At 42.1% G+C, this 17,950-nt stretch overlaps 2 protein-coding genes across 3 annotated transcripts in view; both read right to left on the bottom strand.

The window, feature by feature from the left end:
- LOC150012810 (uncharacterized) overlaps positions 1 to 4,517 on the bottom strand; it is a 199,093-nt gene extending 194,576 nt beyond the window's left edge. The window contains exon 1 of the mRNA XM_090275775.1: positions 4,335 to 4,517. Within this exon, the coding sequence (XP_090131901.1) occupies positions 4,335 to 4,461 (127 nt within the window). The 5' untranslated portion in view covers positions 4,462 to 4,517. The remainder of the gene's footprint in view (positions 1 to 4,334) is intronic.
- Positions 4,518 to 5,660: 1,143 nt separating this feature from the next.
- On the bottom strand, positions 5,661 to 6,768 carry LOC150012809 (heterogeneous nuclear ribonucleoprotein A1-like). Of its 2 annotated transcripts, XM_090275774.1 has the most exons (2): positions 6,089 to 6,768; positions 5,661 to 6,040 (listed from the first exon to the last, which is right to left on the bottom strand). In XM_090275774.1, the coding sequence occupies exons 1-2, from the start codon at positions 6,766 to 6,768 to the stop codon at positions 5,806 to 5,808; spliced, it is 915 nt and encodes a 304-aa protein (XP_090131900.1). In that variant the 3' UTR covers positions 5,661 to 5,805. The 2 variants fall into 2 exon arrangements, with proteins under 2 accessions (XP_090131900.1, XP_090131899.1); XM_090275773.1 differs by having other exon boundaries at positions 5,661 to 6,768.
- Positions 6,769 to 17,950: the final 11,182 nt, after the last annotated feature.

The following is a 17,950-nucleotide window of genomic DNA, read 5'->3' as shown; positions in this document are numbered from 1 at the left end:
AATTGTGTCTCTCAATCTCATTTCCTCACGTAGGTTTAGACTGGAAATATATCTTGGCAGAGCCTGATAGCCTCACCTATCGTTCCACCATCATGCCCAGCCAAAGATAACACCTCCTTTCTTAGCAGCTAGGTGTAGCCAGATAACTAGGTTCCAGCCAATAGGGTATGAGCAGAATTGAGGCACATGACTTCTGGAAAGTTTTCCCTAAAGAGGAAGCCCGATGACCCCTTTCCTTCTGTCCCTTTCCCAGAAGCTGTAACATAGAGGAGGGCAGAGCAACAGCATGGAAAGAGACCACACCCTGGACATTAAGCTACATATTAGGCCTTACATGAAAGGGGATAAATTTTGTTATTTCAAGGTCTCTTATAACAGTGACCTGGCCTATATCTTAACTAGCATTTGATCTTTAGGTAACAAGAAGCATCTCAGAGAGTAACGAAGAAAAGATGGAGAAGAAAACACACCTTTTAAAAGTGCTTAGAGTGCAACAGGCACTGTGCTAGATGACAGTCCCAGAAAGTACTTGTCATATTTCTCATTTTGGAAATGAGGACACTGATGTCCAGCGAAGTCAACTAACATGCACAAGGTCACGTGGCCATAAATGGTGGTGCCAGGTCTGTCTGATTCCAAAGTTGACACTCTTTCTCCTTTACAATAATAGTAAGAGTAGCAGTAATGGTCATAATGGTCATAATTATAATATCTAGTGTTTGTTAAGTGCTTATTAAGTGTCAAAACCTCTGTTGAGCATCATGCATGAATTACCTCATGTAATTCCCACAACAACTCTGAAGTAGATGCTACTATTGCACTGATTTTACAGCTGAGGAAAGAAGGCTTAGAGTTACTAAATAATTTTCCTAAAGTCATAAAACTAGCAAGAGGCAGTGTCACAGTTTAAACTCTGGCCTGACAGACTCTAGAGCTACAAGTCCCATTCCTCTACCTGACTTCGAGCATGTCTTTAGATTAAATTACTTTTCAGTTACACAAAGAACGTCCAGTGTCCAATCTTTGCCTTGGGCTAAGAAGCAAGGCTTTCTTCTGAACACAAGGGTCTAACATGAATTTGGTGGCTCATATGTGGCTCATTTGACCTCATTATAGACCTGAGAGTTTAAAAAGAAAAACTTTTAAAAATTATTTAATGGGCAAGAACTATGCGGTTAGACTCAACTGTCTACTGGCCACTAATAATGCATAACTTACTGTCCCCAAGCTGTTAATTTATGGATCCAGATCAATGAGTCACTGTACAGAAGCTGAAAGAAATGCATCATATACACTTAAATGATCTAAATTTAATTCTTCTATATTCCTAAAAATAAGCTAGGGATACTGTGAAGGATGAATGACAAAACATGAATATAAATGAGAGCTCTTGATTATGAATTATGATTAGTGCTTTTTAGGTTACCACTCTGGACTCCCCCCTAAGTTAAAAATAAAAGTAGCAATGTTGTTCTCAAAGATATAGTTTGTTTTTATCTTTATTTTTAGTCACATATTCTCTAATAAGAGCCTAGGTATTCCCATCAACAATTCAACCTGGTATTTGTTTCTGAAAAGTCAGTTGAAAGTAAGAAATAAAAAGCATTTCATAAATGGTCTGCATAACTTCAACAATGAAACACAAGGAAGTCCTTATAAGACAAGAATATTACAGACTAATATCTCAAGAATATAGATTCTGTAACAAACCCACACCTTCTTGTATTTATGCTCTTGTATAACCCCCTCCTCTCTGGGTGTGGGTGGAAACTCTGACTTGCTTCTAACCAACGGAACATGGCAAAAAGATGGATGTCACTGCCATGATTACATTACATTTATATAATACATCTTGCCAGCTGACACAGTCTTAGAGCTGTTCCCTCGCTGGCTCTGAAAAAGTGGCCACGTTGGGAGACATACATGGTAAGAAACTAAGGGTGCCCTCAGAGAACTGGACACAGCCTACAGACAACAGCCAGCAAGGAGCCAGGGCCCTCAGTTGTCCAGCTGCAAGGAAATGAATCCTGTCAACAACTTGAAGAGCGTCAAAGCAGATGCTTCCTTAATTGAGCTTTCAGATGAAATACAGCACGTCCATCACGTGACTAGCAGCCTGTGAGACCTATGCTTAAGACTCCTGACCCACAGAAATTGTGAGATATTATGTGCTGTTTTAAGCTTTTGGTGATTTGTTCTACAGCACTGAATAATACACATGCAAAAATTGTTGACAAAATATTAGCAACTCTAGTTCTATGAAATATGCCAATGATATCTTGATAGTAATTGCATTAAATCTATAGATTACTTTGGGTAGTATTAATAGATAGTATTAATGATATTAATTCTATCTATTAACAAGTATATGCTTCCATTTATTTGTTCTTTAATGTCTCATAATTTTCTGAGTACAGGTCTTCTACATATTGGTGAATTTATTCCTAAGTTGTTTTTCTTTATGCTATTGTAAATGAGGTTGTTTTCTTAGTTTTCCTTTCTGATAGTTCATTATTGGTGTGTAAAAATGCAACTGATTTCTGGATATGTATTTTGTGTCCTGCTACTTTACTGAATTCATATATCAGTTCTAGGAGATTTTTTGTAGAATCTTTAGGGTTCTCTATATATACAGTATCATGTCATCTGCAAATAATGACAGTTTTACTTCTTGCACTCCATTTTGGGAGCCTTTTATTTCTTCTTGTCTGATTGCTGTGACTAGGGTTTTCAGTACTATGTTGAATAACAGTGGTAAGACAAACACCTCTATCTTGTTCCCAAACTTAAGAGAAATGCTTTTAGTTTTTCCACAGTGAGTAAGATATTGACTGTGGGGTTGTCATATATGACTTTCACTATGTTGAGTTTTGTTCCCTTTATTCCCACTTTCTGAGAGTTTTTATCACAAATGGGTGTTAGATTTTATCATAAATGGATGCTTTTTCTGCCTCTGTTGATAAGATCACATGATTTTTTCCCTTCATTTTATGTGGTTTACCATGTTTATTGATTTAGATATTATACCAACCTTGCATCCTCACAATAAATTTCACCTGATTGTGGTGTATGATCTTTTTAATGTATTGCTGGATTCAGTTTGCTAATATTTTGTTGAGGATTTTAGCATCTATGTTCATCAGCGATATTGGTCTATAATTTATCCGGTTTTACAATTAGGACAATGCTAGCCTCATGAAATGAGTGTGGGAGTCTTCCCTCTTCTTGAATTTTTGGAATAGTCCTGACTGAATTCCGGTCCATGATCACACTTAGCACAACAGTCTCTACCCCGAGATGACACACACACTTACTAAAGGGTTTTTTTCTTTGTTTACATCTGATCTCTAATCCATCTGGGCTTTTTCTTTCAAATAACCAAAATGCTATTTTAGATACAAACCAACCAAAGTATGTGAGCAGCACAAAAAGGCACCTTCGGAACTTCCCATTTATAGGAGACGCCTTGAATAGGAAAAGGAGCAGAGACAGAAAGCACATGAGGCACTACCAGGGTTGGGAGGAGTGGGAGTTGAGTATTTTGGGTGCAGGGTTTCTTTGGGGGGAGGGATCATTGGGCAACTAAATAGTGCTGTCCATTGTACAGCATCGTGAATGGACCTCATGCTCAGGAACGGCACAATTTAAAATAAAGCAATACCTTTTATTTTTTGCTTAAAGAAACCATTCTGTGACGAAAATAAAGGGATAACAGAACAACTGAGAAAAGGTCAAAGGGCAGAGATACAACAAATTCTGGTGAGAGTCAGAGAGCTGGGTGAACAGCAAGCTGCTCTAGAACTGGCCCTGGTGCATTTTCCTCCTCTCTGCATGGCTCCGGGTCAGGTTCGAGGGAGGGCTCTTCAGGGAGTGGTGGTGGGGCCTCAGGCAGCTCAGGAGGAGATACACAGGCTGGTCCAGGCTCCAGACCTTCAGCTGGAGCAGCTGACAGAGGTGGCATGACCTCTGGAGGTGGCCAACACTCCAGGTCTGCATCAGCCTGCCCCTCAGTTCTGCCCCTGCATAAGGCTCATTGGGCCATAGGACAGGTGTTAACAGACGAGCTAGTTCAACCTCTTGTCCTGGTGCTAGAGTTAGAAGAGGAGAATACATCAGGCACATGCCCATATTTCCCTGTGCCCCCCAAACACAGAACTCAGCCACAGCCCAGGACCAACCCCAGGATGTCCTCCCCATAGGCAGTCCAGCAGGTGGGTTTTCTGGGGCTGGTCTCTGCTCCTGGCCAGACCTGTGGGTGCCCTCTGCAGGACCATTCCCATAAATTCACCTGTACCTCCACCTCCCACATCACCCCGTCTCCCCAACCTTCTCACCCTTGGGCTCTGCCTCCTCAGACTCCTGGTCATCTGTCCCAGAGTGTTTACCATCTACACAGCGCTCCAGACCCGCGTCCAGAATCCTGAGCTGCTTCAGGGATGGTGTCTTTCTTCCGCCATACATAGGCTCTGGTTTTCCAGACTCCAAAGTGAGCGCATTTACTTTGGGCCTGCTGTGGTTCACCTTCCCCTCTCTGAGAGAGAAGCAGTGAGGGTCCCCATCATTCAGCTTTCCTTCCTTTACAACCTGGCTTGAGTTCTGCAATGACAGTGACTGGCAGCCTGTCCACAGGCCTCAATCTGGGCCTGGCCCTGGTCGCTGCTGCTCTGCCCATTGCACCTTCTGCTTTCTGATCAGGACCAGCCCTGCATCTGCACAGGCCTCACCCCAGGAGAATGAGATTCACTTCCAGGGCTCGGGATAAACCTCGGGCAGAGGACACCACCCATACACCACATCTGCTGGCCAGCCTTAACCTGGGGTGTGAACATGACCTGATCACCAGATTTCTCACCTGTTCTAGCTCAGGGCAGGCCCTCCCGTGTGAACCCCCTTCTATACACACACACACACACACACACACACACGGATGGGGAGGGGACATAGGGCCGCTCATCTGAGATCAGAGTGGTGGCCTGGACGAACAAAACTGCCCTGGGCCTCACTGTTACCTCTGGGACCCGTCGTGAAATAGCCAGGAATTGGAAAACACACTAATGTCCATGGAGAGGGGGTGGGATCCACTAATCCAGATACACTTGGGTGTCTAGACTCCAGAACTGTGAGAAAAGAAATTTCTGTCATTTAAGCACCCAGTCTGTGAAAGTATAATATGGCAGCCTGAGCAGACTAAACGAGGGGAAATGAAAACCTTTTCTTAAACAGAAAATCAACTGATAAAATTAGAAAGAATGATGGATATTTCAAAAAATTGTTATTTCATATCCATGGTAAAAGTTGATTTGGGCTAGAAGCATAAATAAATGGCAAAACTAGCGGGTGAAAACTTGAGGATTACCATGATAGTTATAGCTGAAAAGCACCATCCCACAAAATGTGTGTTACTACAAATGGTTAAAAAGGAGGAGACTTCATGGAGAAACTTTTTTTTTTTTAAAGACACATTTATTCAGCGTCATGATCAGACTATTACATTTAGCAATCAACAGCATGGGTGCAAAAAAAAGAAAAAAGGGGAAGAAAAACTACATTAAAAACCCTTTGTTGGAATGCTTTACACTTTCCACAGAGCAGAAACTAAAATAACCTGTTATACAATTAGTCACAAATACAGTCCTCGAGTTTTTTGCCCATTCACATGAGTATTGTCTAAAACATGTCTTCTTTGTAGCAGCTAGGCCCTGCCACCACTGTGCTTGGCTGAGTTCACAAATCTGTTGTAACCTGTAGCTTCCCTGTCACTTCTCTGGCTCTCCTCTCCTGCTAAGCTTTGTTTCCTGGTAGTAATTAAAACCTTCTGCCACTGCCATAGCTACTGCTGCTGCTGGAACCGCCACAGCCACCTTGGTTTCGTGGTTTGGCAAAGTATTGGCCTCCACCACCATAATGGCCAGAGCTTCTGCCTCCAAAGTTTCCTCCTTTAATGGGTCCAAAATTTGAAGAGTGATTGTTGTAATTGCCAAAATCATTGTAGCTTCCGCCACCTCCAAAATTACTTCCATCATTACCAAATCCATTATAGGCATCCCCACTGCCACCATATCCACCACCACCATGGCTACCACCAAAGCCACCTCGACCACTGAAGTTTCCTCCATGACCAAAGTTGTCATTCCCACCAAAACCACCTCCACGACCACCTCCGAAGTTTCCAGAACCACTTCGACCTCTTTGGCTGGATGAAGCACTAGCCATCTCTTGCTTAGATAGGGCTTTCCTCACTTCACAGTTGTGGCCATTTACAATATGGTATTTCTGAGTGACAGTCTTGTCTACAGAGTCATGGTCATCAAAGGTTACAAAAGCAAAGCCTCTCTTTTTGCCACTGCCTCGGTCAGTCATGATTTCAATCACTTCAATTTTCCCAAATTGTTCAAAATAATCTCTTAGGTGATGTTCCTCAGCGTCTTCTTTAATACCACCGACAAAAATCTTTTTCACAGTTAAGTGTGCACCAGGTCTTTGAGAATCTTCTCTTGAGACAGCCCTCTTTGGTTCCACAACTCTTCCATCCACCTTGTGTGGCCTAGCATTCATGGCTGCATCCACCTCCTCCACGGTGGCGTATGTGACAAACCCAAAGCCCCTGGAGCGCTTGGTATTTGGATCTCTCATCACCACACAGTCTGTGAGCGTTCCCCATTGCTCAAAATGGCTCCTCAGACTCTCATCTGTTGTTTCAAAGCTCAAACCTCCAATAAAGAGCTTTCGTAGCTGTTCCAGGTCTCTGGGAGACTCTGACTTAGACATGACGACTTCAGGGCAGAAGACTTCAACGATGCTTACTCAGCGGCGTCCACCGGCAGTGGAGAAACTTAGCAAACATCACCAGCAGTGGGAGTAGGTGACAGCCTGTGCCTCCTGGTGTGACATACTGAGAACTCAGCCTCACTTCTGTGGTGTTGCTGCCAAAGGTGCACAACCCAGACCCACCCATAAGGAAATATACGGCACCCAACCTGAAGGGCATTCAACGTCACATACACATGAAACTTTTCAAATATACCAGTGTGTGGAATGCAAAGGAAGGCTGAAGAACCATTCAAGATTAAGCGTGACTAAATAGATATGAAAATAGAATGCAATGTATGAACTTAAATTTTTCCCCAAATGATAATTATATAATAAAAATTTATCAATATTAATTTCCTGATTTAGAAAAATACACTGAGGTTATGAAAGAGAATTCATTTTTCTTAGGAGATAGGCACAGATGCATTTAGGAATAGAAAGACATCGTACTGCACTCACTCTTCAACACTTCAGAAATAATTAGGTGTCTACAACCAGTTACCCATCCACGTATGCCTCCGTCTAATGTGAGAAAGGGAAAGAGCAAGTCAATGTAGTAAAGTGATAACACTTTGGGGAATTCAGTATGAAGGTATCTGTCATTCTTGTAGCTTTTCCATAAATTTGAAGTCATGTCAAAATATAAAAATTATGGAGCAAATGAGTTTAGAAACACAATTTATTCATGTTTACCATATAAAGAAACCACAATAACATTTCTTCCACACAATGATACAATAAATACTTTATTTAATCATGTAGGAAAACTTTTTCCCTCAAAGGTCACAGAATTTTCACAAAGGTCACACTGGACATAGTGCATCACAAGAACACTAAACAGGTACAATATAGGAAGAGTGTATTTCCATGATTAGCCCAGGCTCCTCAGGGCATATCTCTGCTTCACCTGGAGTCAGGGTGTCTCCATGAGGAAGAGGTAGTGGGTCCCGGACAGCCAACCAACTGAATCTTTACAACTACGTACCTTTTTTTTTTTTTTCAAAAAAAATTCAGAAATAATGGTGATGGTGGTTGTAACAATACCTACCATGTACATCACATGTCATGTGCCAGGCATTTTATATTTAATTTTGATAGATTTATTTCTTTTTCATTTTTAAAATATAGCGTTTTATTAGTTGGTACTTCTAAAAATTAAATTAATTGGGGTAACATTGGTTGATAGCATTATATACATTTCAGGTGTATAAATTTATAATATGACAGCTGTAGACTCTTTTGTATGCCTCCCCCAAGTCTAGTCTCCTGCCATCATGTATTTGATCCCCTTTATCTTCTTTACCATCCCCCTTTACTAACCACCATTCTGTTGCCTGTATCTATGAGGATTTTTTTTGTTTGTATGTTTGCTTTGTTTATTCAGTTGTTGCTTCGTGTTTCGTACCCCACATATAAGTGAAATCAAATGGTTCTTGTCCTTTTCCATCTGACTTTTTTCACTTGGTGCAATACTCTCAAGATCCATCCATCTTGTTGCAAATGGCAGTATTTCTATTTTACCGCTGAGCAGTATTTCATTGTATGTATGTACCACATCTTCTTCATCCAACCATCCATCAAAGAACACTTCCATTGTTTTCATGTCTTGGCTATTCTGAATAATGCTGCTGTGAACATATATGTCTATGTCTATGTCTATGTATATTCATATAGATAAACATATATATATATACATATATATATATCTCTTTAAGAATAAGTGTTTTCAAATTTCTTGGATAGACACCCAGAAGAGGGATTGCTGGGTCATATGGTAGCACTATTCTTAAGCTTTTATGGACTCTCCAGGTTCTTTTCCACAGTGGCTGCAATAATTTACATTCTCACTTGCGGTATGTGAGGGTTCCCATTTCTCTGCATCTTCTTCAATACTGATTATTTCTTGGCTTAGTCATATTAGCCATTCTTACCATTATGATGTGATGTCTCATTTTGGTTTTGCTATTTGCATTTCCCTTATAAGTAGTAATGTTGAACATCTTTTTATATATGTGTATGTCTTCCTTGGAAAAGTGTTTTTTGAGGTCCTCTACCCATTTTTAAATGACATTTTTTTGTTATCAGCCCCTTGTTGGAGGTATTGTTTGCAAATATCTTCTCCCATTTTTTTTGGTTGCCTTTTTGTTTTGATGATGTTTCTTTTGCTGTGCAAAGCTTTTTGGTTTGAGTACTCCCATTAATTTATTTTTGCTTTTATTTCCCTTGCCTTTCACGTCAATTTCACAACCTCCCCACCCCCAGACAATGTTTCATAACATTGGTCACAATATTTTCTTCTATGTATTTTGTAGCTTCAGGTCTTACACTCAAGTTCTTAATTCATTTTGAATTAATTTTTGTATATGGTGTCAGATAGCAGTCTAGGTTTATTATTTTGCATGTGGCTTTCCAGTTTTCACAACACCATTTGTTGAAGAGATTTCCCTTTCTCCACTGTATGCTTTTGGCTCATGAAGCAGAGCAAGACAGGCTCATCTCGGCCTGTGGAGGTCATGGAAGGCTCCTGAGGGGGAATAGGGTCTTAGAGGAGGAGTAAGATTTCTCCAGAGGAAGAGCAAAAGGAAAAGCATTTGTGCAGACAGAAGAACACATGAAAGTGAAGAGGGACACTGACAAATACAGGGATTTTGCCGGAAGCAGAGTGTAAGTTTTGTGGGAAGTGATAAAAGATGAGGCTGGAGAGGCAGATAAGGGTGAGATCCTTAGGCAATGGAGAATCTATGAAAGTTCATAAGATGAAAGAGATAAGACCAGCTTTCCATGTGAACAAGATCATTCTAACTGTAATGTACTGAAGCATGAGAGACTGGAGCTGTGCATAGCACTTGGGAAGACTTAGGAGACTGAGCTCAGTGGCAGTGGGAAAAAGATGTACTGAGGGGATGAATTGATAGGACTTAGTGACCCACTGGATGTGGATGCGGTATGTAGTGTGTTGAGGATGTAAGACATGGCAGATGTCTAGGAGTCTAGATTTCCAGCTTGGGTTACTGGGGGGATTATCATGAGTGCCACTGCTGAAAGTCACGAACTGAGATAGAGGATGTAAGAAGAAAAGCAAGTTGGGGTGAAGAAAACGATGAGTCCAATTTTGAGCATGTTGACTCTAAAGACTCCTGGGGCACTCAGAGGCCATGTCTAGAAGTTACACCTGTGACACTGAAGTTCAGACCTGAGGTCAGGACGGGAAACTGAAATTAGAGAGCCATCAATGTGCTGGTGGGAGCTGCAGCCATGAATGTAGGTGATCAGCCTGGAATACCCTGCAGTAGAGAAGAGACTGGAGGCAAAGCCCTTCAAAATTTACAGAATGAGTCCTGGCCAGTGCAGTTCAGTTGGTGGGAGCATCATCCCATGACCTAAGGGTTGTAGGTTCAATTTCTGGTCAGGGCACAAATCTAGGTTTTGGGTTTGATCCCCTGTCCAGGCGTGTATGAGAGGCAACCAAGCAATGTTTTTCCCTCTCCCTTCCTCTCTGTCTAAAAGCAATGAAGAAAAAAATGTCATCAAGTGAGGATAAAAAAAATTTACAGAATGAGCTGAGGAAGGGGAGATGGAGAATGAGAGGCTGTATAGGAGGTAACCAAGAGAGAAGGGTGCCATGAAAACAGAGAAGAAAGATGTTTTTGTAAGAAGGAGGTGAAATCTAATGACTGAGTCTGACAATGGAACGGTCATTGGGGATTTTACCTAGATTTAACGATGAGCAATAAGTTGAGGGAGTGAATGAAGATAGGAAATGGAGGCATCAGGTGCAAAGGTGAAAGAAAGGAGGAAAACCATGCGGTCAAGGGAAGGAAATTTTGTGTGTATTGGTATATTTTAAAATGGAAGAATCATCCATGACTGTGGGCCGAGAGGAAGAAGCCAGTTTGAAAGGGAGAAGTGACAGAAGATGAGGTGTGAAGCAGAGAGAGGACTGACCTCAGGCAAAAAAAGAAAAAACTTCATCACTAAAGGTATGGGGCTGAGACACTATTTGTTATGGCAGATGAGAAATGGCCTTGCAGTGAGTCAGACAGCATTTGAATCCTCACTCTTCAATTTAGCAGCTGTGTGACCTTGGGCTTTTACTTAACCTCTCTGAGTTGCAGTCTCCTATAAATAAATAACAACATCAATTTTGCTGAATCACTGTGAGAATGTGAGGGAGTGCATGATACCTAGCTGACCAGCTCAATAAATGGAAGGTAATATTCTTGCATCATTAGAACTGCTTCACTGCCCACATCTTCCTAGTGCTTTCACTCCTGTGATGAGCTATGGGCAAGAGGGACATTACTCTGTGCTCTTAACCATTGCTGCTCTTCCACAGGCGTTTTCCTTCTCTGATAGCTTTGCATTCTGAGTCAGAAGAGCAGGTTGTGCCCCAGAGCAGCAAGTGAAGAGTATTTTCTAGGATGGAAAATCAGCTTGACCCTCCCTCCCTATCAAATGCAATGGAACTGCTTATACCAGGACTGTCAGGACACAGCCTAGCAACTAACCTTGACCCTTGGAATTCCCAAACACCTCAGATTCAGAGAGCCTGGGGCTCAATGGGTATTAGAGATCACTGGTCCAATAATGCTCTCATCACAAGGGAAGAAAATGAGGCCTGGAGAGTTGAGCTGACTTGTCCTTGCTCATCCAACTTGTAAACAGTGTTGGTTCCAAAATCAGTCTAGAACTCCAGCCTCTGTTCTGACATAGCCCATTGCCTCCCCATCAGGGGTATCTACGTTCATGCATCTATGTCCTAGGCCGTTCATCTCCCAACTCAAAAAGCCACAGGTCCCATGGCAGAAACAAAGGAAGAGATTCAGGGAGGTGGAACTGGGAGAAGGATATATGAGTCAACTCCTAATTAAGTTGAAATAAAAGAAGCCTGAGGCATCAGCTTTGGCTCAGTGTTCCTGATACCCACGCCCCAACCTGCTTCCCAGTCTCATCTCCTACTTAGCCCCTGACCATCCAGTGCATTCCTCCGAGGACAATATAAACACAGATGCAATTGGCTCCTTCCATCCTGGAGGCTGACCAGCACCAGAATGTGTGCTTCAGTGGTATTGCATGGAGCTCTGCCTATATTGTGGGCATGTGCTAAACACTGGACTTTCCTAAAGTGATTCAATCCTCATATGATCTGGAGAGGTAAATACTGTATATTACCATTAACTCATTTTGCAGATGACAAAATGAAACCTGAATTTTCCTGACATCCACTTGAAGGTAGATGTAACTTTGTTTTGTGGATCCTGACACACACGTGCCCAGTTTCCCCAGTGAGCTCCGAGATCCGAGCTCCTTGAGCAAAGGGCTGTGGCTGGTTCTCCTTTGTACCATTGGTATCTCCCACCGACTCTCCATTTGTACTCTCACCTCCCTTCTCTCCTGCCTTACCTTCACCTGACACCATAGTGTTGTCCTCAGAATCAGGTGTGATCTTGCCCCTCAGCTGCTCAAACTCTTATCCACTTTCCTGTTGCCCAAATGACTGAACACAGCATTCAAGGCCTCCAAATTCTGACCTCAACAAGAAGATGGAAAATCTGTTGTTCCACTGAGAGACAACACTTTAGATTCAACTATGACACATATTTCCCCCAAGTCTTTGCCTTTGCTTCTCCCCAGGCCTGGAGTTAATCTGCTTTCCACCTGGCATAGTTTTTGAAGGCTCAGATATTGTGCAGCTTATTCTGATCTGGTCTCCACCTCTCAGGTCATAATCACATACCCCGCTGGGGTCCACTCACCTCGGGTTCGTGCCTTAATCCATTGTCTGACTTCAAATGTTTTTTGTTACTTACATACACATACAGACCTCAAGCTCTTTCTTTGAGAGCAAGAACCTCACATTGCTTATTTGTTTGTCCATGCTATGCTTAGCATGTTTGAAGAGTTGGAATCTCATAATAAAAATAAGGTGAATGATGTCTAGAGTTCATTGATCCTTACCATACTATATGTGCTAGCACTGAGTTAAGTAGTTTAATGCAAAGTTTCATTTAGTCTTTTGAACAACTCCATGAGGTCTGTTATTAATCCCATTTTATTAATAAAGAAACTGAGTCATTTATGGAAATTAAGTCACTTGCCTATTATGTAGTAGAGGCAGGATTCAAACCCAGCAGCCTGACTCCTAAAATTACACTCGTCAGAGAGAGGATAGATGCACAAATGACTAGTGATATTTATTGTGCTATCATTTTGCCAATTGTGCCTCATAAACATGGTTAAGATGAAATGTCAGCCTCTTGGAGCAGTCTTAACCATGCACAGTGGAGGAAGCAGACTAGGAGTGTTTTTCTCAATTCAAGAAATGATTGCTTCACCCACACTACCCTTCACTTTTGGGAGGGAATGATTATGCTGGAGTATGACAACATTGAAGGAAGAAGAGGGAGGACAGTAGGGCTATAAGATTAGGGTTTTTGTTCGATGGATCAAAGTTAAAAGGAATCAGGCTTTTCCTGGGCTCACAAGCCCTTCTTTAAGGGAGGAGAAGGTTGGTGAGGCAGAGAAAAGAGTTGTCTCTCTTCTGGGCTAGTGGCCGCTTCTCTCATTTCCCACTAATCACATCCAGTTACTACAACCTTCAGTGATACCCACAGAAGTTTAGGGTAGAGCACAGCAGAGAAAATATAGCTGGTACTTTCCTATAATGAAGAAAGGTGGGTCATCCAGTTTCTGGGCGGAGGCTTTTTTAGTTACATACCCAGGATGTGGATCAGTTAACTAGAGAATGAACAAATGAGGGTCACTGAGAAAAATCAAGCAGTGATACAAATGTACTTTGAGCAGAAAAGGCAAAAAGAAAAACAAAAACAAACAAACAAGAAAAACAAAACAGCAGGGGTATTCCCCTAGTCCTGTTGGGAGATAATTTCTGCCAGAGCTCTAACCGTGGGATTCTTAAATGGTAAAAAGAAAAGAGAAAGGGCCAAGTCTTTGTTGTTGCTGCCATTATTTATTAACACAAACTTACTGATTGTCCATTATGTACCTGATTCTATTCTAGAAACTGGGGTTTGCAACAAAGACTAAAGCAGGTTTTAAAAAATCATACATCTTAGATTGTAGAGAAGAACACAGGATATAAATTAATAAAGGCAGAGGTTGTAATTTTGATAGAACACTATATGATTTATCTACCGCTGCAGGACAAATTACCCCCAGACTTAAGAGCTAAAAATAACAATAAGTTTTATTATCTCCCACAGCTTCTGTGGAAGCAGGTTAGCTGGATATTTCTGACTCAGAGTTTTCACAAGGTTGCAGTCAAGACATCAGTAAGGGCTGCAATCTTATGAGAGACTCAGGCATAAGCTCTTTTTTTGTACGTACCTTCAGAAGTCATATAGTACCCATTATATTTTAAGTATGTCTAACTGCTTAATGAATCACCCCAAAAGTTAGTGGCCTAAAACAAAATAAGCATTAATATATTAGTTTCTATGGGCCCCAATTTGAGACAAGGCCCAGTGGAAATTGTCTTTGCTCCACTATGTCCCCAGCTGAAAGACTCAAAGCCTGGGCTCCTGAGAGCATCTGAGCTTGATTCAAGCTAAAGAACAAGCTTCCAAGGAGCTCACTCAAGTTGGGCTGGTTGCTTCTTCTCCACATATGCTGCTTAGTGCTTGGGCCTTTCCCCAGGGCTGCTTGAATGTCAACATGTCAGCGAATTCCCCAGAGCAATGGTCCAAGAGAAAGAGCAGAGCAGAAGCCAACCTTTTAAACCCTTTATGACCTGACCTCAGAAGTATCATAGTCTCACTTTTTGAATGGAGAATGGAAGAAGGAATGAAATCCATATTTGTTTGTTTTGCACATTATGTGCCAGATTACAGTTTAGGTGTATTTGTTGGGGTATAGCAGTGACTGAAACAGACCAAAAAGTATCATTGTTAGTGAAAAAGACAAAATAAGTTGGTAAAATGTGTAGTGCGTTAGATGGTAGTCAGTGCTGAGAAGACAACTAAAATAAGGAGGTTTCAGTATTTAGTAAGGTGGCCTGGGAAAGGCTGAGAAAGAGACATGAGTCAAGACCTGAAAAAGATGAAGGAATGCAAACTTCTGGATGGGCTTTCCAGAGAAAGCAGACATAAGTACAAAGGCCCTGAGGAGGTGCGCACTAAGTATCTCTAAGAAATATAGCAAGGAGTACAGGGTTGGCAAAACACAATTAATGAGGGGAGGAGGAGGAGGAGGTGAGGTCAGAGGTTAGACGATCCCAACTGTGTCAGCCTCGTAGGTCCCAGGAGCCCTGGCCTCCCTGGATGCAGGAAGCAGTGGCAGAGGGGGAGAGTGACCTCTCCTGAGCAGACATAAGAGCAGTGGGTGAACAGCACTGGCCTGATGAAAGGTGTAGGAGCTACAAGGGTGAAGCATAAGAGGGATGAGGGCTCTCAGAACCTCCAGAATGCACAAGCCCTGCTGGCACCTTGACTTTAGTCCAGTGAAACTGATGTTGAACTTTTTTAATTCTATTACAGTTGTCCTGATTTTCCCCCTTTGCTCCCTCCACCCAGCAACCACCATCCCTCAGGCAATCCCCACACCATTGTTCATGTCCATGGGCCATGAATATAAGTTCTTTGGTTACTCCATTGCCTATCCAGTACTGTACAACCCCAAGGCTTTTCTGTAACTACCTATTTGTACTTCTTAATCCCTTCACCTCTTCACCCATTCCCCCCACCACACTCCTCCCATTTAGCAATCATCAAAATGCTCTCCATATCCATGATTCTTTCCCTGTTCTTCTTGTTTGCTTAGCTTATTTTTTAGATTCACTTGTTGGTAGATAGGCATTTTTGCTGTTTTATTGTTTATATTTTGATCTTTTTCTTAAATAAGTCCCTTCAACATTTGATATAATAATAGTTTGGTGAGGATGAACTCTTTCAGTTTTTTGGTTTTTTTTTTTGTTTGTTTTTTTTTTTTTTTTTTTTTTTTTGTCTGTGAAGCTCTTTATCTGCCCTTAGATTCTAAATGATAGCTTTGCTGGGTAGAGCCATCTTGGCTGTAGGTCCCTGCTTTTCATGACTTTGAATATTTCTTGCCAATCCCATCTTGCCTGCAAAGTTTCTTTTCAGTAATAGCTGACAGCCTATGGGAACTCCCCTGTAGGTAACTCTCTTCTCTTGCTGCTTTTAAGATTCTCTCTTTGTCTTTAACCTTTGGCATTTTAATTATGATGTGTCTTGGAGTGGGCCTCTTTGCATTCATCCTGTTTGGGACTCTCTGTGCTTCCTGGACTTGCATGACTATTTTGCTCCCCACATTAGGGAAGGTTTTTTTCATTATTTTTTCATATAGATTTCCAATTTCTTGCTCTTTCTCTTCTTCTATGATGCGAATATTGGACCTCTTGAAGTTGTCCCAGAGGCTGATTATACTGTCCTCATATCTTTGGATTCTTTTTTCTTCTTGTTGTTCTGATTGGTTGTTTATTGCTTCCTTATGTTCCAAGTCATTGATTTGATTCTTGGCTTTATCCACTCTACTGTTGTTTCCCTGTAAATAGTTATTTATTTCAATTAGTGTATCTTTTGTTTCTGACTGGATCTTTTTTATGCTGCTGAGGTCCTCGCTAAGTTCCTTGAGCATCCTTGTAACTAGTTCTTTGAACTCTGAATTTGGTAGATTGTTTATCTCTATTTCAGTTCTCCCTTTTTCTGGAATTTTGATCTGTTCGTTCATTTGGGCCATCTCCTCATTTTGGCAGCTTCCTTGCTTTTATATCTATGTATTAGGTAGAGCTGCTGTGACTCTGTGTCTTGGTAGTGTGGTCTAACATAGTAGGTGTCCTATAGGGCCTTAGCTGCACAACTGCCCCTATCACCCAAGCTGGGCACTCGAGGCGTGCCTTTCATGTGGGCTGAGTACACCCTCCTCTTGTATTTGAGCCTTGGTTGTTGTTGGCAGATCAATGGGAGGGATTTACCCAGGCCAGTCAGCTGCTAGGACTGGCTGTGACCTCCTTGCAGGATCAGCTGTGCAGGGGCAGGGTGGCGGTACTCCAACATGGTCTGTAGCTGTCCACTGGGTGCGCTGGCCCTGGGGTTTCCAGGGTGGTGCAGATCAAGGACAGTTCCCACCTGCCTGAATAATAATGCAACTTGAGGTGGTTGCTATGTGTCCTGGGCTTCGAGATTCCCAGACAAGGTCAGGCTGTGAATCTAGGCTGGCTGTTGCTAGTGCCAGGCCTGGGACTCACTGAAGCCAGCTGTAGTTTGTTTGAGAGGATTTAGAAAGTTGTGAAGCATGAGCCAAGACTAGTCATTTGTATGGAAAAGCAGTTTGGGTGGGCCCATAAGTTGAGTAGGGTGGAGTCTCTGGGGATATCCAAAGTGGATCAAACAGTATTAGCTAGGTTGATGGAGTCTCAGATATGGCACCAGCTTGCTGGCTCTATGGCTTTGTTGGGGGAGAATTTAGAAAATGGACAAAGACTCTGTTGGCCTTCATGCCAGACACTTCAGTTTCTCCCTCTATACTATTGATACCTTTCAAGATGCTACCATGGTACGGGAGCTCAGAGGGAGTGAGTGTGAGTCTGTGTTTGTGTTCTTTAAGAAGAACTGCTTAGGGCTCCTGAAGTTTCTTCCACTGACTCAATCCCCACCGCTTTTTGCAGCCAGAAGTTGCAGGGACTTATCTTCCTGACATTGGAACCCTAGGCTGGGGGGCCTGGCGTGGGGCTGGGACTCCTTGTTCCTGATATATCCCTCCTGAATTTTTAACCACCACACGTGGGTGTGGGACCAGCCCATTATGCATCTGTACCCCTCCTACCCATCTCGGTGGTTGTGGTTTCTTTAATTCCGTAGTTGTCAGACTTCCATTCAACTCAATTTCTGACAGTTCTGAGTAATGGTTGTTGTATATTTTAGTTGTAATTTTGATGTGATTGTGCAAAGAGGTGAGCCACATCTGCCTATACCACCTTGACCAGAACCGATGTTGAACTTGATCTGCAAAACTATAAGAATAAATGTGGTTCTTTACACCACTAAGTGTAGAGTAGTTTGTTACAGCAACAATAGGACACTGATACACCATCTTTGACGATGGGCAAAACTGACCAAAACTTCACCAAAACTGACAAGAAGCATGTGGCTGTGTGGAGGCTTGA

Source organism: Furipterus horrens, unplaced genomic scaffold (assembly GCF_987537825.1).
Source record: "Furipterus horrens unplaced genomic scaffold, mFurHor1.1.pri manual_scaffold_4, whole genome shotgun sequence".
Taxonomy (NCBI): Eukaryota; Metazoa; Chordata; class Mammalia; order Chiroptera; family Furipteridae; genus Furipterus; species Furipterus horrens.
The sequence above is the reverse complement of the archived record's forward strand: the minus strand, read 5'-3'. Positions and strand labels throughout refer to the sequence as shown.

What these genes read in the sequence shown, in the direction of transcription:
- LOC150012809 (XM_090275773.1), bottom strand. Translation starts at nt 6,768, where the DNA reads ATGTCTAAGTCAGAGTCTCCCAGAGACCTGGAACAGCTACGAAAGCTC.